The 22,277-nt window shown below is 46.8% G+C and overlaps 1 protein-coding gene across 3 annotated transcripts in view; it reads left to right on the top strand.

Moving 5' to 3' along the window:
- The window catches only part of HNF4A (hepatocyte nuclear factor 4, alpha), a 30,211-nt gene extending 8,186 nt beyond the window's left edge, over window positions 1–22,025 (top strand). Inside the window, exons 4-10 of one of the 3 annotated variants that reach the window (XM_006839272.1) lie at window positions 6,649–6,755; window positions 7,401–7,556; window positions 10,954–11,041; window positions 12,083–12,238; window positions 15,111–15,347; window positions 20,496–20,648; window positions 21,746–22,025. In XM_006839272.1, the coding sequence (XP_006839335.1) occupies window positions 6,649–6,755; window positions 7,401–7,556; window positions 10,954–11,041; window positions 12,083–12,238; window positions 15,111–15,347; window positions 20,496–20,648; window positions 21,746–21,888 (1,040 nt within the window). In that variant the 3' untranslated portion in view covers window positions 21,889–22,025. The remainder of the gene's footprint in view (window positions 1–6,648; window positions 6,756–7,400; window positions 7,557–10,953; window positions 11,042–12,082; window positions 12,239–15,110; window positions 15,348–20,495; window positions 20,649–21,745) is intronic. The other 2 variants (XM_006839273.1, XM_006839271.1) reach the window with 2 other exon arrangements.
- Window positions 22,026–22,277: the final 252 nt, after the last annotated feature.

The raw sequence follows: 22,277 nt of genomic DNA, 5'->3' as shown, positions 1-22,277 counted from the left end.
CTGTGAACCTCAAGGTCAGCAGTTCGAAACGACCAGCTGTTCCACAGGAGAAAGATGAAGCTTTCTGCTCCCATAAAGAGTTACAGCCCTGGAAACCCTGTACAAGGTTGCTATGAGTCGGAATCAACTCCACAGCATAACCACCACCATGATAGAAAGCAACTGAAAGGGAACCTGTTTGAATAGTTTGGCCAAAGGGATACCTTTCTGAAGGGGTGACTTTTACACTAAAACCTGAAGATGGAAGGATATAGACTATTTAAAAGTCAAGAGGCAAGCATTGCAGGCAGAAATAACTAGTGTAAAAGCCCTGGAGCAAGAGAGATTTGTGTCAAGAGAGAAGGACAAGACTGTGAGATGAGTGAAGTTGTATGAAGATGGAAATCAGACACAAGCTAAATCATCAATATATGGACTGTAGCCTTCTGTCAAAAATTTGGGCTTTTATTGTTGTAGCAATGGTAAAGCAAGGGACAGACATTAGTTTTGAACAAATCACTATGACTGATGGATAGAAATGGATTTTAGGGAGGCAAGAGTAGAAGGAGGAGACACTTAGAATGCTGACCCTTAGAAAGTGACAGATGATGGCAGCTTGGACTGAGGTGTGACCGTGGAAATGGAACAGCACAGATAAGTTGGATAGCGTATTTTGGAAGAAGAACCCACAGGATTTTCTGGTTGGAAGTGGGAAGTGAAAGATGGCAGAGGAATCAAAGATGACACCTAGGACTTTGCTTTCAGTGACAGGCACGATAGTGGAGTTATTTACTGTGATGGGGAAAGTTGAGCTGCCGTGGTTATGGTGTGAGGGTGAACCAAGAGATCCATGATGGCCTTTAGTTAGGGTTGGGATGCTATCCAAGGCGAAGTATCAAGGAGGCAGTTGGGCGTCTAAATCTGTTGCTTAAACATAAGCTCAAAGTTCAGAGTTGGAAGCAGTTCCATGGTTTACCAATGTTCAGGAGGCAGGAGAAAAGGAGGCATCATTGAAGGAGACTGAGGAAGACTAGCCAGAAGGATAGAAGACAAACCAAAGAGTGTGGTCTTTTAAGAAGGATGAAGCATTTAATAGTATTCATAGTGTAAATAGAGAGAGATCCATTGGATTTGGCAATGTAGAGACTATTAGTAAGTTTGTTAAGAACAGAGTTCTGGGGAAAGTTGAGCTAAGGTGGTGGTAGTGTGAGGGATGGAAAGTAGATTGGGAGTATTCCAAAGTGAATGAGTGTTTGAGTAGGAAGGTAAAGAAGTAGAGATAGCAAGCCCAGGCAATCCTTTGACTATATTTTACTATGGGGGGAACTCTGAGGGAGTTGGGATGATTGCAAGGGAAAGATTACAATGATGGATCATGGAAACTAGGCTGAATTAAAAGAGGCATAAAGATGGGGTGATAGATGTGTAAAGTTGGGTCAGTAACTTGACAGTCAGCAGATTTGAAGAATTTCTGCAGTGATGGTACCAGATGAATTGAGCTGGAAGAACAGGAGGTAAAATCAAAGAGAAGATGCTTGAATTCGAGATTTTTAAGGTGAAAAAAAATCCCTTTTAGTTGAGAACCACTGGTCTAGGCTATGGCCATGGGAGTAGACGGTGGAGGTGACAGATGAAAAGATAAAGGAAGATGCTGAGAGGGCAGATGGCCAAGTGCATCATCCACATACATCTCAAAGTAGTTAGAAGAAGCAAGGATAAAGAAGACAGTGAGCTAGAGACTGAGTAGAAGGTAAGGGTTATCGTAGAGTCTTAAATGGTCCCTTCAAATGACATTAGCATCAAAGGGACTGGAGGAGGAGACATTTGGAAATATTAATAAGGAGGTAGAAATCCTCACCTCAACCTCATCTTCTAACCTTCCTTCATTCAGTGTTTATTGAGTGTGCCAGGCACAGAGGGGCTTACTGGTGAACAAGATATGGAAGACCCCTACTCTCTTGAAACCTCAATTGGGCAAACCATCACCTACACAATGAATATGTAATTACAATGATTGTAACTTCTCTGATGGAAAAAAATCGGGTTAAATGTCTCGGAGACAGAGCCTCTCTGAGGCAATAATGTTTGACCACTTCATTGGCAAAGAAGTAGGAAGACTGGAGATTTAAGGAGAAATAAGCAACAGGGTTTGGTAATGAGGGGGTAGGAAGAAGAGTTAAGGACTGTGCCCAGGTGTATGAGCTGAGTACCTGGATAATCTTGCTGCCACTTGGTGCCCAAGTTCTCCTCATGGAACAGGAATGTCAGTATTGACAGAATGAGACTTCACTCTCTTTGGTTCCCTTTGGGCCCGGAATTTGGACATGCTTTGAGCCCCACCTACTTCCCCATTCTCATCAAAATGTCTTTGAGCACCTGGACACACCACAGCAATTTGAATGAGGATGAACAGGAAGTAGAAAGGGCATGACCCCTGACTTCCACCTCAAGAGTGGGTGTGGTCTAGCCAAGTAGTTTCTGTTCCCCCAGAAACTCAATGAGAGAAATCCCTCTGGAAGGTTCCCAAAGATCTCAACTGCCATCTATTAGCATTGATGTTTGGGAAGTGCAACTCAAACTTTACTCCCTGTGGGTGCCACAGCGAAACCAACATGTATCAGCATTTTACAGGCTCCAAAGCACCTTTAGAAGCCTTGGTAGCACAGTGGTTGAGTACTTGGCTGCCAACCCAAAGGTCAGCAGTTCAAACCCACCAGCTGTTCCATGGGAGAAAGATGTGGCATTCTGCTCCCGTAAAGATTTACAGCCTCGGAAATCCTGCACAGGCTCACTATGAGTCCATACCGACTCCACGGCACATTACAACAACAACCTATGTCTTATGGAGGTGTCCTGGTGTGGCTCTGTGAGCTAATGCGCTAGACTGTAAAGTCTGTTCGATTTGCAAGTTCAGTGGTTCAAGCTCACCAGTCGCTCCTTGGAAACCCTATACAGGGTTGCTATGGGTCGGAACCAAGTGGATGGCACTTAACAACAATGTCTTATGGAGCCTCTGGGTAGTGTAAATGGTTAATGCACTTAGCTGCTAACCAAAATGTTAGATAGATATTCAAGTCCTTCCATAGACACCTGGAAAGAAAGATCTGCTGATCTACCTCTGAAAATTACCCATTGAAAAGTCTATAGGTCAGCATGAATCAGAACCAACCCAAAAGCAACTGGTTTCACCTCAGTCTTATAGCCTCAACCATCCCTTCTTAGCCTGACGGGAAGTTCCCAAAGCCATGAGAAATTCTCAATGAACTGGAGAATTGGACCCAGTTATTCTCTCTCTCTCATGTTGTTATATTTTTAATGAGAGACAAAGTCTTGCCATCCTTGTAAGAAGCATTCTGGCTGTACTTTTTTTTTTTTTTTAATTATTTCTCTTCCTTGATAGTTTTAGTAGGATTTGAGGACCCAAAAGCAGTCTTTGAGGGCAAGACACTGTGAAATGTAGGGTTATAAATAAGTCAGGCCTATGTGAAGCCATCAAATCTTTTTCCTTCCCAAGACCAGAAAGGTGATAAGCCAGTATTAGAACCCAGGTTCCCCAGAGCTAAACAGACACCCAAGTGTCTGGATTGAAACTGGGAATGATCTGCTTAGGAAGTTTCTTTGGTCTAGATTCCTGAAACTTCCTCACCCAGCTGTAGGTGAAGTCATGGAGAGACAGGCACCTGCCTGGGCTTCAGCCCTCACGCTCCGGAAAAATGCTGAATCCTGATGTCTGAAACTCAGCCCCGGAAGCAGGGCCAGGGGCCTGGGGAGGTGCTGTTGGTGATGGAGCTGGGGTTGCCTCGAACCCCGGCCCTGCCCCCACCAGGCATCCACCAGGGGTTCTCTGGGAAGACAAGCTCATCCTCCTCTCTGCCTCTGCCCCATTGGTTAATATTCAATAGAAGTTACATTAGGTCCCCGACCCTGCTAATACTGAGCAAACATTTGGAAAACATCATTCCGTGACTGAGCTCGCGCCGGGCGCTGATAACGCCGGCCTAACCTTGAAGAGCCCTCTCTGCAGCTGCTGACTGCAGCCCTTTTATTCTGCCGGCCTCTGCCATTGGCGCCCGGTGGGTGCGGGCAGCCTGGCAGGCCCAGCAGCCATGGGAGGCTGTTGGCAGGCAGAGCCAAGTGCCAACAGGGATGAGGAACTGTGCGGTGAGCTGGCCTGTCCAGAGAAGTGAGGCGGTCCTCAGAAAGTAGGGATGTGGGTTCCCTATTAAACCCCACTGACTCCTGAACTTCTGTGTGAAATACCCAGGAGCTACATGTGAAATTAAGGGAAAACTGAAGTGTTGGAAAGCCAATGTCCCCTTAAGAAATAGGATGCTTGTAAGAATTAGAACTTGTCTCAGCCAACTTCTTCTTTCTTTCTCTCAACAAATATTTACTGAGCACCTACTGTGTGCCAGACACTGTTCAAGACTCTTGGGCTATATCCATCAACAAGAGGGATGAGGTTCCTGCTTTCTGGGACTTTTCCTTCTCATAGACAGACTGTAAACAAACAAGTAAACATGTCTCCATTAAGTGCCAAGGCAAAAAATATAGCAGGATAAGGGGACACGGCATGAGGGAGGAAATGCCATCTAGACAGGGATTTCTTGGAGAAGGTGATGGCTGTGCCAAAGATGAGAGTGAAGTGGGGAAGCTAAGTAATATAAGAAAGAATTTCAGGCAGTGGGAAGGTTGTTATTGTTAAGTGTCGTTGAGTTGGTTCCAACCTTAGCGACCCTGTATAGGGTTTCTGCAGGGTCGGTGGTTCAAACCCTCCTTGTGGTCCAGTTATCTTGCAGCACCACAGGTAGAAGACCCTGAGTGGGAGTGTGCCTGAGTTATCAGAAGATCTGTTATTGTTGGTAGGTGCCATTTACCACTCAGAGCGACCCATGTGACAGAGAACTCCTTCATAGGGACTTTTTAGGCTGTTATCTTTATGAGCACAGATTTCCAGATCTTTCTCTCGTGGAGCGGCTGGGTAGGTTCAAATTGACAACTTTTCAGTTAGCAGCTGAGCACCGCTATGATACCTGCAGGAAGAGCAGGGAGGCTGGTGTGGCTAGAGCAGAGGAAGTAAAGGGGGTACATAAAAGGTGAAATCCAAGAGGAAGCCGGGCAGGATCTTAGGGACTTGTTGCTGTAATGAGGAGTTGTGAGTTTACTCCACTTGGAGTCCTGGTGTGGCGCTGTAGGCTAATGCGCCAGACTGCAAAGTCATTTGAACTGCAAGGTCGGCGGTTCAAGCTCACCAGCTGCTCCTCGGAAACCCTATACAGGGTCTCTATGGGTCAGAACTGACTCGACGACCCTTAACAACAACAATAAGGGACACCAACTGAGGTTTGTTTTAACAAGATTCTTGCCTCATCTGGGAGTCCCTAGGTGGAGCAAACAGTTAACACCATCAATTGCTAACTGAAAAATAGGAGACTTTAGTCTACCCCAGGGCACATCGGAAGAAAGACCTGGCAATCTACTTCCCAAAAATCAGCCATTGAAACCCCTGTGGATCATAGTTCTACTCTGAAACACATATGGGGGCACCATGAATCAAAATCCACTTGATGGCAACTGGCTTGGTTTGATTTTTCTGTCTTTTGAGGCCAGTGAGGAAGGTCTGCCCCACATAGGGTGGGAGCAGGGGAATTACCAGCTGTGGGTCTCTTTTTTGGAATTCCTGATAGCATTTGCTGGTGGAGCTGAAGTGTAGGGTGTGAGAGAAAGAGTTGTCCAGGAAGACGCCCGGATTTCTGGTCAGAGGGATGGGAAAGACTGCAGAGGGCCAGGTTTGGGAGGGAAACATGAGTGTTAGAGATGGGGAAACTGAGGCCCAGCGAGAGGATATGGTTTCCACAAGCACACAAAGAGTGAATTCAGGACAGGAGCCTAGGTCTCCTGAGGCTCCCTCCCACCTTCCAGTTTCAGCAAAGCCTCCTTGCACAGTGAGACCTCTTGGATGACGAGGGGTCTGGGCAGCAGAAGGTCCATGTGACATCTTCGGTCAGGACTGGCCTGGATGGGAGCAGACAGTGAGGTGTGGGGCCCTAGTGGTCAGAGATCTCAGATCCCTTTGCTCCTGGGTAAGAGCCCAGAGGTGGGGAGGAGGGGAAGATCTTTGCTTTGCTGTCTATGAGACAGCAGCTGCTACTAGATGGAACCTGAGGTGGGGACCCCTCAGTCCCCTCTGACCCAGTGCTCTGAGCCATCTTGGTGTCACCCTGAGTAATTAATTTTACTTGTTCTACACAGTTTTATCTGGGAAAAAAGGGACCCTTTTCTGAAGCAGAGTTTAGAAACCTATGATATAGTTGGATTTCCTCCTCTTCAATGCTCAAGACCCACATTAAGTCCCCTGCTAAGCCATCATTCTTTTGCATGCCTCGCACAATGGTGGCTTACTCGTACCGCAGCCCCAGTATGATGTGTATATGTGTGTGTGTTGAGGGCAGGCACCAAGGGGTGTCTGGAAACTTCTTCCATAAGCCAAGCTAGACAGCATTTTCCCATGTGCTGGTCTACATCTAATCTCAAGACCAATCCAACCCCAGGACAGGCTTGCAGTATCTTAATGGGTTGAGCTTTCCCCCCTGGCATCTCACCCACTCTGCTTGTGAGTCATGTGACCCATGTCCCCTAGTCTCTCCTCACTGCTCTATCTCCTCACAGCTGTTCAGAACGAACGGGACCGGATCAGCACGCGCAGGTCAAGCTACGAAGACAGCAGCCTGCCCTCCATCAATGCGCTTCTGCAAGCTGAAGTCCTGTCTCAGCAGGTACTGAGATGACCTCCCTCCCAGCAAGGGGCCCCTCCACCTGTTCAAGCTCCCCCCGACCACACACTCTCCATCCTTGGTCTCTCTCCCCAGCCAGGTCAGGTAGAAGGGTCCTCAGATATCTAGAAGGGAAACCAGTGTCTCACAGCCTGTTTTGTAGGAAAGGTAGGACTCGAACCTGGGTCTGGTGCCCTGGGGCACTTTCTAGTTCATCCTGCTGCCTGCATTTGCAGACCAAATGGAGGCAGCTCTCACTGAGGGCCTGAGATCAGCTTAGCACTGACAGCAATGGACAGAGAGGCTCAGACACCTCTCACTGTGTGACCTTGGACAAGTCACAGTCAATCTCTGGGCTGCATTTCTTCATCTGTCAGATGAGGATGATGTTTGCCCTGCTTCTCCCCTGGGACCATTAGGTTCCTAGGAGTTTAAGGGGGGTTGCAGGGAGCAGAGGAAGCCCTCGCCCATGGCATCTGCCTCCTCAGCATGCCGTCTTCTGCCTGTTCAGCCCTGAGCTTCCTTCAGAGCTGGGAAGGCGCCCACAATTCAGGAACCCCTTTTTCAGACATAGGGGCATACTGTGCAACAGACAGAGAATGTGGGGAGAAGTCGGCCATCCTCAACATTTTCTTTTGTTTTCCCCAGATCACCTCCCCTGTCTCTGGGATCAACGGTGACATCCGGGCTAAGAAAATCGCCAGCATCGCAGACGTGTGTGAGTCCATGAAGGAGCAGCTGCTGGTGCTTGTTGAGTGGGCCAAGTACATCCCGGCTTTCTGCGAGCTCCCCCTGGATGACCAGGTAGGGGAGAGGCACACCTTGGGTATAGCCATGGGGGCTGATGTGATCTTATTTGTAAAACATGCAGAGTATTCTTGGAGCTGTTTCTACCGTTTTGCAAATGTTAACTCATTTAATCCCACCAACAACTTTATGATGTAGGCACTATTATCATCACTAAAGCATAGGTGAGGAAACTGGGACACAGAGAGGTTAAGTAACTCACTTGAGGCTGCACAGCTACTGTCCTGCAAAACTGGGATTAGAACTCAGGCAGAACCTATCCAAAGTCCAGCCTCCTCACCACTTCACCATGCAGCTCTCCTAGGGACAGAGGTCAGGAGATCTGAGCTTGAGCCTTGGCTTTAAGACTGTGTGATCTTAGACAAAGTGCATCTGCTTTCGAGTCTCAGTTTGCTAATCTGTCAAGTGAGGATGGTACTGTCCCCTTCGGATTATTGTTGAGAGAACGGAGACCATTTCTATTTGAAAATCACAACAACCTGTGATGGGGTGGCTACATGGGGCCTGGACATCACCGGCCACCCTTAATGTTAGCTTCTTTTCTTGCATCCCAACAACATGGTTCAACTCTACATTTTATTTCCAAAATGTATTCATTGGAATACCAGAATGTCTCAGGGGAAAAAGGGGAATCTGAAGACAGATGAATTTCTGAGTTTCTGGATGTGATAGTTCCTACACAAGGCAGCCACTAGACCTCTGCAGCCATTCCCTCTGTGGGATCGCCTTGCAGCTCACGGCCACCTAAGAATGTGCAGCCCAGAAACCAGCTCCTGGTCTGTTTGCTTCTATAGTTTGCACAGGAGACTTACAGTGCATGTCAGCATATTCAAGTTTCTGAGAAGTCTCACACTCCAGGCAGCTATTAACCTTCAAGAAACCCAGGACTTCCCAAACTCCTGGAACATCTCGTAATATCCCACGGTGGGACAGACTGTGCGAACGCTAGCTGGCTGATCCTCAGCCTCACACAGGGGGGTTCCAAGCCCTCTTGCATGAATTCCTCTCCCTTTAGGAGAAATGGCAGGATAGAGATTTGAGCCAAGTTGCCCCTGCCCTCACCCCTGTTGTTCATGCTCTGGCCCCGGTCCCCTCTGCTGGAGGATCTACATTAATGTTTAATCCTTTCTGTTCCTTACCAGGGGCTTAACAGGGCAACAAGATACCACCCCCCCAACTGAACAATTGTTAACCTCCATTTCCCACCCAAACCTCCCTGGCTGAGGCTCAGAGCATTCTTAGAGATCAGTGAGGGGTGGCCAATAATATGGGACAATCATTAATCCCCCCACCTGCCTGCCCACTCCCAGAATAGTCGCCATGTCAGGGGGTTGAATCTGGGACCAGGAGACTCCCAGCTCTATGCTCTTGGACCAGAAGGAAGCTACCTTGCCTGGGATAAGTGGGGAACAGGAGCATTGTCCTCCAAAAACACCCCAAGTCTGTCAATGGTGCCCCAAGAATCGACTTCTAAGTTTGTTTGCTTGTTGGTCTGTTTTGGACATCAATCCCTAGAAACCTAGAAGGGTAGGTACGATTGGACAAGGGAACTGAGGCCTAGAAACGGACAGGGATTTGTCCAAAGTCACAGAACAAGTTAACCACAGAACTGGGATTCCAGGCCAACTCTTCTGCCTTCCAGTGTGAGAATGTCTCAGGGTAAAGCCTGACACACACAAGATACTCAGCCATATCCTTCACCTTCCTTCGTCCAGGTCATGGAAAGAGTTTCTTAATCCTCTTGTTTTTCTGTCATCCTAACTGTGGGGAAATGAAAGGAATAAGGACAGGTAGGTGCTCAGGAGGGGCCAGATATGGAGAGAGAAAGTCAGGAAATTTGTCCATTCATTTAGCCACTCACCCATTCATTCATTCTTTTATATAGCAAACATTTATTGAAGGTTTACTATGTGCCAGGTATCTTTCAAACCTTAGACGTTTTCTCTGACCTCCCCATCTAGCGGAGTCCCTCTACCATACCACACCACTTCCCTTCCCTCTCCCTCCCTCCATCTGTCCATTCATTCATCCAGCCATCACACCTCCATTCATGTATCCATGAATTCATCCATCATCCATCCATCTATCCATTAATTCATCCATCATCCATTCATCTATCTATTCATCTATCCATTCATTCATACATCATCCCCCATCCATCCCTTTCCTTCTTTCCTTCCTTCCTCTCTCCTTCCATTTCCCTCCTTTTCTACCCCCTCCTTCATCTCTCTTCGTCTCTCCTCTCCTCTCCATTCCTGCCTGCCTTTTTAGCTCTATGACCCTTTGTCCCATTTATTTTCTTGTTTTCTACTTTAAATCTGTTCCAGCCCCAGCCCCCAAAAGAATGTAAGCTCTATGAAGCTGCAGACCTATGACTTAGTCTCTCTTATTAGGCACCTAACATTTGATGGCTGAAAGAATGAACAATTAAATGAATAAACAAAAATCTTTCGCCGTCTAGTTTTTCCTACTTAAAAACACCTCTGAGTTCCTTAATCTAGCCTTGCAGATAAGATCCTTGAGGCTACCAGCCTGCTACAACTGTTGACCAACCCATCCTTTGGTCTTCATGCAAACACTAAAGCAGATGGTTCTGAAGAGGCAGCTGATGTCCTGTGAATTAGCTGGGCCCCCAGACTTGGAGTTCAGTCTTCACAGGCTGCCTTGTCCTCCTTGCAGGGAAGGGGTCTCTAGCAAGCTGACCCCTGCCAATGACCTTCTTGGGAAGGACCATCCCTAAGACCAATAACCACTTCCAAATTTTTGTAATACTCTATGAATCCTACAATGACAAATGGCAGATGCCCTGGAGATTATCTGGACCTATGATTTCCCAAACACAAGTGCATGGCAGAACCAACTGAGAACCTTGTCAAATGCAAATTCCTAGACCTCACTCTATGCTTACAGAAATCAGCATCTCTGGTAGGAGGGTCTTAGAATCTGTGTTTTTATTATGCATCTTTTATAATTCTTCATAACTGGTCCATTGGCAGGAGTTTCAGAACTTTGAGGGGTGGGGTCATAGACCCTTTCCAGAATCTCATGAAAGTCTTTGAATCTCTGCTCAAAAAAAAAAAAGAAATATACACAGAAGGTTGTTTCTAGATTCCTGAAGGCACACCAACCCAGTCCTGAGAGGTGCAGCAAGCCAAAGGCAGGGTCAGCGGGAGTTGTATGTCTTTGCCCTTTCCAGAGTTCGTCTTGGGCTTTGCTGAATCTTCTTCAGGTTCCTGGTTGTCAGTGAAGGGAGGAAGGCAGTAGTATTATGATGCCCACTTTATTACTGGGGCAGGAAGCAGAGGGGAGCACTAAGCTGACTTGACAGGGCACTGGGTGGCCAGCAGCTTTCTCAGTGGTGCAGATGTCAGACACTAGCCCTTCTTGCTTCCAGGTGGCCCTGCTCAGAGCCCATGCCGGTGAACACCTGTTGCTGGGAGCCACCAAGCGATCCATGGTGTTCAAAGATGTGCTGCTGCTAGGTAAGGAGTCCACCTGCCCTGGCCAGGGCTTTGCGAGGACACACTCAGACAGTCACATGCCCAGGGTGGCAGGCAGGTTCTGAGGGAGCAGAATCAGGGGCAGCCCTGTCCTCAGGCTTGCAGTTGGAGGATTCCAGGACTTAGTTCTCAACTGGATACCTCCCTAAGATGCAAGGAGCATGACAATTAAGGAGGCCTAGTGGTACAACAGTTAAGAAACACTCAGTTGCAAACTAAAAGGTTGCCAGTTTGAATGCACTCAGCGTCTCTGTGGGAGAAAGACCCTACGGTCTGCTCCAGCCAAGATTACTGCCAATGAAACCCTATGGGGCAGTTCTACTCGGTTGCATGGAGTAAAAACAATCAACTCCTCAGCACTGGCAACAATAGCATTCAATCAGAACAGTCAGGGCTATCCCTGAATTACCCGTGCATTCTGATGTGCTAGCCAGAGCAGGAGCATGTCACTTGTGCCTCACAGCACATGTATTTATTTTTTTAAATGCTTATGTAAGGCGCAATATGTACCAGGTATTATTCTAAGTAATTTACACACATTAACTCATTTAATACAGTAGCCCTGTAAGGTAAGCTCTATGATGTATCCCCATCTTCCAGATGAGAAAACAGAGGCACATGTTTATCCAAATATGCCCAGCTATAAATGAAAGAGCCAGGATTCAACCTGAGCAGTCTAGCTCCAGAACGTGAGCCTTCATTTTTATGCTTTTGTGCCTCCTCCCAAATGGTCCTTGATTGTCATCAGTCTTGTGAACTGTTTTGAGGAGTGGAGCTTGGTAGTGTGAAAGGAGTTGTAGAAAGCAACCGCCAGCCCCAGTCGGTTGACTTCTGGCAACTCACCCCCGTGTTCTGGCCTTCAGCTTCCTCATCTGGAAAATGGGCCTGACAGTCCCTATGGAGCCCTCCTCCCATGGTGCTGGCTACATTGCCAGTTGCAAAGGACACATCCAGACCTAAAGTAGGGGAGAGTGGTAAGCCCAAGAGTGGCCATTCATGCCCTGTCCCTCCCAACCCACTCAGGCAATGACTACATCGTGCCGCGGCACTGTCCGGAGCTGGCGGAGATGAGCCGAGTATCCATGCGCATTCTAGACGAGTTGGTACTGCCCTTCCAGGAGCTGCAGATTGATGACAATGAGTATGCCTGCCTCAAAGCCATCATCTTCTTCGACCCAGGTACAGCCCCCATCTCCCCACGGGTGCTCAGACATCTCTTACTGCCTTACACAGACTGAGTTCACAGTCTCATGTCATGACCACCACAACTGGGAGAGGTTGTTTTTATCACTCCCATTTAACAGATGAGGAATGTCAACACTTGACAGTGCACACAAACTCCAAAGGCCTGGGGTTATTCTCCCCTTCCTTCTCTCCCTTCTAGCTTCCTTTTTTGGCACTTTCCTTTCATCTTCAAAAAAAATAACATCTATACATGCTTAAAATTGCAAATGATCCTTCCTCCCTATTTTTCCAGCCGGAAACCACTTTCCCAGGGAGAACCACCTCTAATTCTTTTAACTTTTTTGGCAGTTACCGCTATTTTTTTTTCATTTTTCTGTGTTCTCCCTGACTCCGCACCCCCCATCCCCCCCTCCCCCCATGATGATAGCCGATGGAGTCCTGGTGTGGCTCTGTGGGTTAATGCGCTAGACTACAAAGTCATCTGAACCTTGAGGTCAGCCGTTCAAGCTCATCAGCCGTTCCTCAGAAATCCTATACAGGGTCACTATGGGTCGAACCAACTCTATGGCACTTAACAACAACAACAATAATAGTCAATAGATGAGGAGTCCTGGTGTGGTGCTGCAGATTAATAACATGCTGAACTGCAAGGTCAGGGTTCAGGCTCACCAGCCGCTCCTCAGAAACCCTATACAGGGTGTCTATGGGTTGGAATCGACTCAACGGCACTTAACAACAACAACAACATAGCCTTAAGGTGTGTGCTTAGGCCTTTAATTCATGTCCTATCCATTGTAGACAGTAGGTAGCTTGGTAGCTCCTAACTCACTTACCTTTATGGCTGTTAAGTGCCTTTGAGTCGGTTCCAATCATAGTGATCCTGAATAGGGTTTCTGAAGTTATAAATCTTGGTGGGAGCACAAAGCCTCATCTTTCTCCTGAGGAACAGCTGGTAGACTCGAACTGCTGACCTTATGGTTCCCAGTCCAGTGCTTATCCTATAGAGCACCCATTCCCCTCCCACCCCCACCTACACTTAGCAGGATGGTGAAGTCACATCCCTGGAGTCCTGTTGTGGCACTTAGGGTGAATGGTATGAACTGCAAGGTCGGCGGTTCAAGCTCACCAACCACTCCTTGGAAGCCCTATACAGGGTCACTATGGGTTGGAACCTACTCAACAGCACTTAACAACAACAACCATTCCCTTCAATTCTTGACTCTTTCTTCTTCCATCTACTGACTTTGGTCATCTGCATTTTTACTAATGCTGTTGTTATGTTTGTGCAAAGCCCAATTTAATTTCATAGCATTAAGGTGCTTTCTTCCCTCCATACGTGTTAGGAGGAGCTGACTGTGTGCTGGAGCCCTGCCTGCAGGGAGGTCACTTAGTGATGCTAGTAAGGAGGGGATGATTAAAGCCAGCTGCCACGGAGTCAGTTCGACTCCTGGTGACCCCCTGTGTGTCAGAGTAGAACTGTATCCCTTAGGGTTTTCAGTGACTGATTTTTCAGAAGTCAGTTGCCAGGACTTTCTTCTATGATGCTACTGAGTGGACTTGAACCTCCAACAGTCAGAACTCAGAAGGGGACCATTTACTGACCACTCATACAACATCATTCCAAATACTTTATGTGGATTATCTCTTAGTACTTACAACATGGAGTCCTGGTGTGACACTGTAGGATAAGCACTGAACTGCAAGGTCGGTGGTTCAGACTCACCAGCTGCTACTCAGAAACCCTACACAGGATTGCTGTAAGTTGGAACTGACTCAACGGCTCTTAACAACAACTACACTCATAACATAGTTCCGGTGAGGAGGTGCTATCATTATACCCACTTTGCAGATAAGAAAAGTGAGGCATAAGAAGATTGATTCACTTGTCCAAATTTTCACAGCCATGAAGTAGTAGGGCTTTCATTTGAATCTCAGCCTATTTAGCTCTCAAGCCCATGTGATTCCCTGTCTCCTAGTCTATGGGATTTCTAGCCTTGTTCCAGTGGAAGTGTGACCCAAGCTGTGTTCACCGCAGGGCTCCCCCGCAGGACAGGGCAGGTAGCAGTTGCTTGGTTACCTTACCGTTACTGATGCTGACTCAAAGACAGCAGCCTCTGTCGGATTGACAGAAGGCCTAGTTCAGGGCTTGGCATGTAGTAGAGCCACACATTGCTGTCTATTTGATTCTGGCTCCGTAGGTTCCTACAGGACAGAGGAGAACTGCTCCATAGACTTTCCAAGGCTATAATTGTTAAGGAAGAAGACTGCCATACCTTTCTCTTGATGAGTGGTTGCTGGATTCAAACCGCTGACCCTTCCGTTAACAGTTAAGCACTTAACCACCATGCCACCTGGGTTCCTTTGGCATGTAATAGTAGTAGTTGTTGTTGTTAAATGCTGTTGAGTCGATTCCAACTCATAGCAACCCTGAATAGGGCTTCCAAGGACCTGCTTCAGGATCTGCCAGTAACTGCCTGTGTGACCCAGGGCAAGTGCTTTTCTTCGCCATGCCTCAGTCTCCCCCTGTGTAAAGTAATGAGGTTGCTGGGTAGTCTCTTCGGTGTGTTCCTGTTTCCTGTCTCTCCAGTCCAAGCTCCTATTACTGAGTTCTGCAGGATAGGAAATGTGGTAGAAACCTTTTGCCATTGAGTGCAGACAGCCACAATTTGTACCTAAGTAGTTGAGGATTCTACATCCTCATCCCAGCCTAGCTGAGGGCTTCTTATGTGAGTTTGGACCACTAGGCACCCCCTGCTTAGGCCCCACGAATCAGGAAGGCACTCCCCAGGGGTGGTGTGGGTCTTGCCTCCCTAGATGCTCCAGTTGGGCCTGATTGCCCTCCCTTGCCCACTTCCTCTTGTTGCAGATGCCAAGGGGCTGAGCGACCCGGGCAAGATCAAGAGGCTGCGTTCCCAGGTCCAGGTGAGCCTGGAGGATTACATTAATGACCGCCAGTACGACTCACGTGGGCGCTTTGGCGAGCTGCTATTACTGCTGCCCACGCTGCAGAGCATCACCTGGCAGATGATCGAACAGATCCAGTTCATCAAGCTCTTTGGCATGGCCAAGATTGACAACTTATTGCAGGAGATGCTGCTGGGAGGTCCATGCCAGCCCCAGGAGGGGCTGAGAGGTAGGCGCAAGGGCAAGAGACAATTTCATGCAGACCTAGGCTGCACTCCCAGCTCCACTGCTTCCTTACTGGGTGGACTTGGGCAAGCCACTTGATCTGTCTAAGCCCCTGATTCTTCATTTGGAAAATGGGGACATGGTCCATTTGTTCAGGCATTGAGGGTCTAACATTGCCAGTCACTGTTCTAAGTGTTGGAGATTCAGCAGGGAACTCTGCCTGCCTGCCTAAAGTGTGTGTGTGTGTGTAAGAGCTGGTGGAAACAGAGAGTAACCAAGCATATAATAAGCAAGGTAGATGATAAACAGATTTTGAAATAGCGTAGTGGTTATGAATCGGGCTGTGAACCTCAAGGTCAGCAGTTCGAAACGACCAGCTGTTCCACAGGAGAAAGATGAAGCTTTCTGCTCCCATAAAGAGTTACAGCCCTGGAAACCCTGTACAAGGTTGCTATGAGTCGGAATCAACTCCACAGCATAACCACCACCATGATAGAAAGCAACTGAAAGGGAACCTGTTTGAATAGTTTGGCCAAAGGGATACCTTTCTGAAGGGGTGACTTTTACACTAAAACCTGAAGATGGAAGGATATAGACTATTTAAAAGTCAAGAGGCAAGCATTGCAGGCAGAAATAACTAGTGTAAAAGCCCTGGAGCAAGAGAGATTTGTGTCAAGAGAGAAGGACAAGACTGTGAGATGAGTGAAGTTGTATGAAGATGGAAATCAGACACAAGCTAAATCATCAATATATGGACTGTAGCCTTCTGTCAAAAATTTGGGCTTTTATTGTTGTAGCAATGGTAAAGCAAGGGACAGACATTAGTTTTGAACAAATCACTATGACTGATGGATAGAAATGGATTTTAGGGAGGCAAGAGTAGAAGGAGGAGACACTTAGAATGCTGACCCTTAGAAAGTGACAGATGATGGCAGCTTGGACTGAGGTGTGACCGTGGAAATGGAACAGCACAGATAAGTTGGATAGCGTATTTTGGAAGAAGAACCCACAGGATTTTCTGGTTGGAAGTGGGAAGTGAAAGATGGCAGAGGAATCAAAGATGACACCTAGGACTTTGCTTTCAGTGACAGGCACGATAGTGGAGTTATTTACTGTGATGGGGAAAGTTGAGCTGCCGTGGTTATGGTGTGAGGGTGAACCAAGAGATCCATGATGGCCTTTAGTTAGGGTTGGGATGCTATCCAAGGCGAAGTATCAAGGAGGCAGTTGGGCGTCTAAATCTGTTGCTTAAACATAAGCTCAAAGTTCAGAGTTGGAAGCAGTTCCATGGTTTACCAATGTTCAGGAGGCAGGAGAAAAGGAGGCATCATTGAAGGAGACTGAGGAAGACTAGCCAGAAGGATAGAAGACAAACCAAAGAGTGTGGTCTTTTAAGAAGGATGAAGCATTTAATAGTATTCATAGTGTAAATAGAGAGAGATCCATTGGATTTGGCAATGTAGAGACTATTAGTAAGTTTGTTAAGAACAGAGTTCTGGGGAAAGTTGAGCTAAGGTGGTGGTAGTGTGAGGGATGGAAAGTAGATTGGGAGTATTCCAAAGTGAATGAGTGTTTGAGTAGGAAGGTAAAGAAGTAGAGATAGCAAGCCCAGGCAATCCTTTGACTATATTTTACTATGGGGGGAACTCTGAGGGAGTTGGGATGATTGCAAGGGAAAGATTACAATGATGGATCATGGAAACTAGGCTGAATTAAAAGAGGCATAAAGATGGGGTGATAGATGTGTAAAGTTGGGTCAGTAACTTGACAGTCAGCAGATTTGAAGAATTTCTGCAGTGATGGTACCAGATGAATTGAGCTGGAAGAACAGGAGGTAAAATCAAAGAGAAGATGCTTGAATTCGAGATTTTTAAGGTGAAAAAAAATCCCTTTTAGTTGAGAACCACTGGTCTAGGCTATGGCCATGGGAGTAGATGGTGGAGGTGACAGATGAAAAGATAAAGGAAGATGCTGAGAGGGCAGATGGCCAAGTGCATCATCCACATACATCTCAAAGTAGTTAGAAGAAGCAAGGATAAAGAAGACAGTGAGCTAGAGACTGAGTAGAAGGTAAGGGTTATCGTAGAGTCTTAAATGGTCCCTTCAAATGACATTAGCATCAAAGGGACTGGAGGAGGAGACATTTGGAAATATTAATAAGGAGGTAGAAATCCTCACCTCAACCTCATCTTCTAACCTTCCTTCATTCAGTGTTTATTGAGTGTGCCAGGCACAGAGGGGCTTACTGGTGAACAAGATATGGAAGACCCCTACTCTCTTGAAACCTCAATTGGGCAAACCATCACCTACACAATGAATATGTAATTACAATGATTGTAACTTCTCTGATGGAAAAAAATCGGGTTAAATGTCTCGGAGACAGAGCCTCTCTGAGGCAATAATGTTTGACCACTTCATTGGCAAAGAAGTAGGAAGACTGGAGATTTAAGGAGAAATAAGCAACAGGGTTTGGTAATGAGGGGGTAGGAAGAAGAGTTAAGGACTGTGCCCAGGTGTATGAGCTGAGTACCTGGATAATCTTGCTGCCACTTGGTGCCCAAGTTCTCCTCATGGAACAGGAATGTCAGTATTGACAGAATGAGACTTCACTCTCTTTGGTTCCCTTTGGGCCCGGAATTTGGACATGCTTTGAGCCCCACCTACTTCCCCATTCTCATCAAAATGTCTTTGAGCACCTGGACACACCACAGCAATTTGAATGAGGATGAACAGGAAGTAGAAAGGGCATGACCCCTGACTTCCACCTCAAGAGTGGGTGTGGTCTAGCCAAGTAGTTTCTGTTCCCCCAGAAACTCAATGAGAGAAATCCCTCTGGAAGGTTCCCAAAGATCTCAACTGCCATCTATTAGCATTGATGTTTGGGAAGTGCAACTCAAACTTTACTCCCTGTGGGTGCCACAGCGAAACCAACATGTATCAGCATTTTACAGGCTCCAAAGCACCTTTAGAAGCCTTGGTAGCACAGTGGTTGAGTACTTGGCTGCCAACCCAAAGGTCAGCAGTTCAAACCCACCAGCTGTTCCATGGGAGAAAGATGTGGCAGTCTGTTTCCATAAAGATTAGCAGTTTTGGAAACCCCATGAGGGCAGTTCTACATGTTTTATCAGGTTGCTATGAATCAGAAGGGACTGCATGGCAATGGGCTAGATAATTCTTTGCTGCTGATGGCTTAGAACTGGGCAGTGTTTTGTTCTGTTGTACAAAAGTCAGAACCAACTCAACACACCTAAAACAACAATTCTTTGCTGTGGGAATTGTTATGGCACTGTAAGATGTTTAGCAGCATTTCTGGTCTCCATCCGTTAAATGCTAGTAGCTAGCATCTTCCTGCACTCCCCCACTGCCAACAGCGACAGACAAAAATGTCTCTAGACATTACCAAGTATGCACTGAGGGGGCAAAATAGGCACTGGTAGAGTGCCACATAATTCATTTTGCATTCTCACTTCAGCCTTGTGAGTACGGGGTTACTAGGACTCAATTGCCATTGGGATTAGGGTTAGGAACTGTGCTCTGCTGCCAGATAAATTTAGGCAAGAAAATTAATCTCTTAGGGCCAAGCTACCTCACCTGTAAAATGGGACAATAATGGTATCTGCTCTATAAGGATGCTGTAAAGACGGTGATGGTGGTCGTGGGCTGTGAAGTCGGTTGTGACTCACAGTGAACCTGCATAGGATTTCTGTGGCTATAAATCTTTATAGGAACAGAAAGCCTCTTCTTTCTCCCATGGAACAGCTGGTAGTTTCGAACTGCTGACCTTAAGGTTAGCAGCCAAACTTGTAACCACTATGCTACCAACACAAAAAACTCTATAAAACTGTGCCAGCACGTGATTGGTGTTCAATAGTTGTTAGCTGTTGTTGAAGCAGATGTACTCTTGAGCCATCTGCCAGGCCTAAAGTTTCAGTACTGTCATTGTCATATTTGTGTGTGAACACAGCCTGAGACCAAGTCACACCCTATATGGTATTATTATACCCAGACACATGTTTTTGAGCAGTTACTGGATTCCAGACACTTTACTAGACTTCAAGGAAAAAAGAAAAATTACACCTAGATGTAATTCCCATAGGAAGGTGAGTGACTTGCCTCCTCAGATAAATTACATGTAAACTTGGAAATTCAAAAGAAAGAAATTTACTTCCTACAGGAGTGGGGAGAGTCAAGAGAAAATATCTGAGTTGGAATTTGAACTAGGATTGGGGTGGGGGTGGGGCTAGGGAAGGGATCTCTAATGAAGTCAATAGCATGAACCAGGGCCTAAAGGTAGGAGAGAAAGGGCACACATAGCTGCTCTAAGAAGGGCCATGTGACTGGATCAGAGGTGTGAGAAGCTGAAAGGTTACTTGGGGCCAAATGGTTGAAGGCCTGGGAGGCCAAGGAGCTTTGAGAGTCATTGATTAAATCCATTAAAGTATTAGGCAATCAGTTGTTGTTGTTAAGGGGTGTTGAGTCAGTTCCAACTCATAGGACCCTGTATAAGGTTTCTGATGCTTTTTGAATCTTTGAGGAAGCAGAAAGCTTAACAGGGATTGGGACAGTTCTGTTACAAGATACTTTCATCTAGGCCTTATGTGGCACTGTGGGTTAATATGCTGGACTCTAAGGTCACTTTGAACTGCAAAGTCAGTGGGTCAAGCTCACCAGCCGCCCCTCGAAAACCCTATATAGGGTCGTTATGAGTTGGAACCAACTCCACAGCACACCGCCACCATATTTAAGCATCTCAAATCTTCCTTAAATATTGATTTTTCCTTTTGCTCTCTTGGTTTTTGGAATCTTCTCTATGGATAGGAATGGTAAGCCCCAGTTTACTTATCCAGAAATAAGCACCCAACAGTCCTGATGTGGTGCTGTAAGGTGAGCACTGGACGGCAAGCTCAGCAGTTCAAACTCACCAACCACGCCTCAGAAACTCTATAGAGGGTTGCTACGAGTCAGAACCGACTCAACAGCACTTTACAACAACAACAAGAAGAAGCACTGTGGATGATGGGTGAGCAGGTTGATAGGCCATGCCTGCGGAAAATGATGGCTTAAGCTCTATGGTTCTCATCCCAGATCCTCCATTCTAATTGAACCCTCTCTCTACCTGCAGGGTCCTCCAGTGATGCACCCCATGCTCACCACCCCCTGCACCCTCACCTGATGCAGGAACACATGGGCACCAATGTCATTGTGGCCAACACAATGCCTGCTCATCTCAGCAATGGACAGATGTGTGAGTGGCCCCGTCCCAGGGGGCAGGCAGGTGGGCAATCTGGGGGTCTACTCAGCAAGGGGTGAGGATGGTGCCTGAGAAAGAAGGCAGGAGAAGTTTGGGTCTAAAAGGAGCAAAACAGGATACATCAATTCTCTGTGCTCCAGTGTAGGGAATGAGGGATGAAGTCACCCATTTGTTGAGGCTGATTATCCAGTGAGGTTGCCTATTGAGGTAACTTGCAGTCTCTACTGAAGGACACTGTCTTTGGGATGAGGCAACCCACTGGTAATGTTGCTATTGGGTGGGAATACTCACTGGATGAGAATTCCATTAGGAGATAATGTCCATGAGATACAAGTGTTCATTGAAGTAAGGTTGCCCATTTGGACAAGGCTATCTATTAGACCACTGGGTGAGATTGTCCATTGTGTGAGGATCTACACTGGGCTAGACTGTTGTTCTGTTAAGTGAAATCTCAGAAGAGTGAGTTTATCAATGGGTAAAGTTGTTCAAAGAGTAAGATTATCACTGGGATGAAGTGGTCCACTGAAATAAGGTTTTAATTCATTAAGAGTGTTCTTTGAGAAAGCTGTCTGTCCATTGAATGATGTTGTCTTTGGGATAATGTTGTCCACTGAGGTGAAGTTGGATGCTTAGATGAAAGTTACTCTCTAATGGGGTAATTTCTGTTGTTAATCTCTTAAATACCAAAGAAATTATCTTATCAGAGTCAGTTAGCCAGACCCTTGGGTCTCATTTATTGCTGTTCCTTTTCTAAAGAAAGGGTATCCTTGTCACATGTCTATTGCTCTTGGAGAGAGTCAAACTTGAGTCTTGGGTGGGGAGAAGCACGCACGTCTTTATTTCAGATAGCGGAGGGCATGAAGATTGGTAAGGCCTAGACAGATGTCTCTCGCAACAGAACTGTCCCAATCACAGCTTTCCATACCTTGTGAAATGTCTGTAATCTGGGACTCATAGAAAGTTTGAGTGGTGGGAGATTTTAGGAGTTAAGTACTTGTAATCTCTTATCCTATAGATGAGGAAACTAAGTCTCAGAGAGGGGGAATAACTCTCTTAGGACTCTTCATTTACATCCCCAAAGGACTGGAATTCTGACAGTCCTTGTCTCTTTGTCCTTCCAGCCACCCCTGAGACTCCTCAGCCCTCACCTCCAGGAGGCTCAGGGTCTGAGCCCTACAAGCTCCTACCGGGAGCCATCGCCACGATTGTCAAGCCACCTTCGTCCATCCCCCAGCCAACCATCACCAAGCAGGAAGTCATCTAGCAAGTCATTGGGGGTCGCGGGCTATGCTGGCTCCTCCTAACCGTCTTTAGGAGCACCTGGTGATCATGTGATGACAGCCAAGAAAGGCATGACAACAGGACCAGTCCCAGAGCAGTAACAGAAAGGGCAAAGGGTCCATCGCCACCCTTCCTTCATCCCCTGCTCTGGAGGATGGGGCTTTGACTTGGGGAGACCCTGGCTTGAAAGTCCTCAGCTGCCATGGACAACTTTTCTCATGCCGAAGCCACTGCCTTCACCTGCATCCATATCACCCCAACTTCTTAACCCTAAAGGACAACTGTCTGGAGACAATATGGAACCTTCCTTAAACATAGCTCCCTCCTCCTTCAGCCTCGACTAGTACTGGTCAGTGTCCAGAGCCCTTTGAG

The sequence above is a fragment of the Chrysochloris asiatica genome, unplaced genomic scaffold (assembly GCF_000296735.1).
Source record: "Chrysochloris asiatica unplaced genomic scaffold, ChrAsi1.0 scaffold00023, whole genome shotgun sequence".
Taxonomy (NCBI): domain Eukaryota; kingdom Metazoa; phylum Chordata; class Mammalia; order Afrosoricida; family Chrysochloridae; genus Chrysochloris; species Chrysochloris asiatica.
This window is presented reverse-complemented; position numbering and strand designations above follow the sequence as displayed.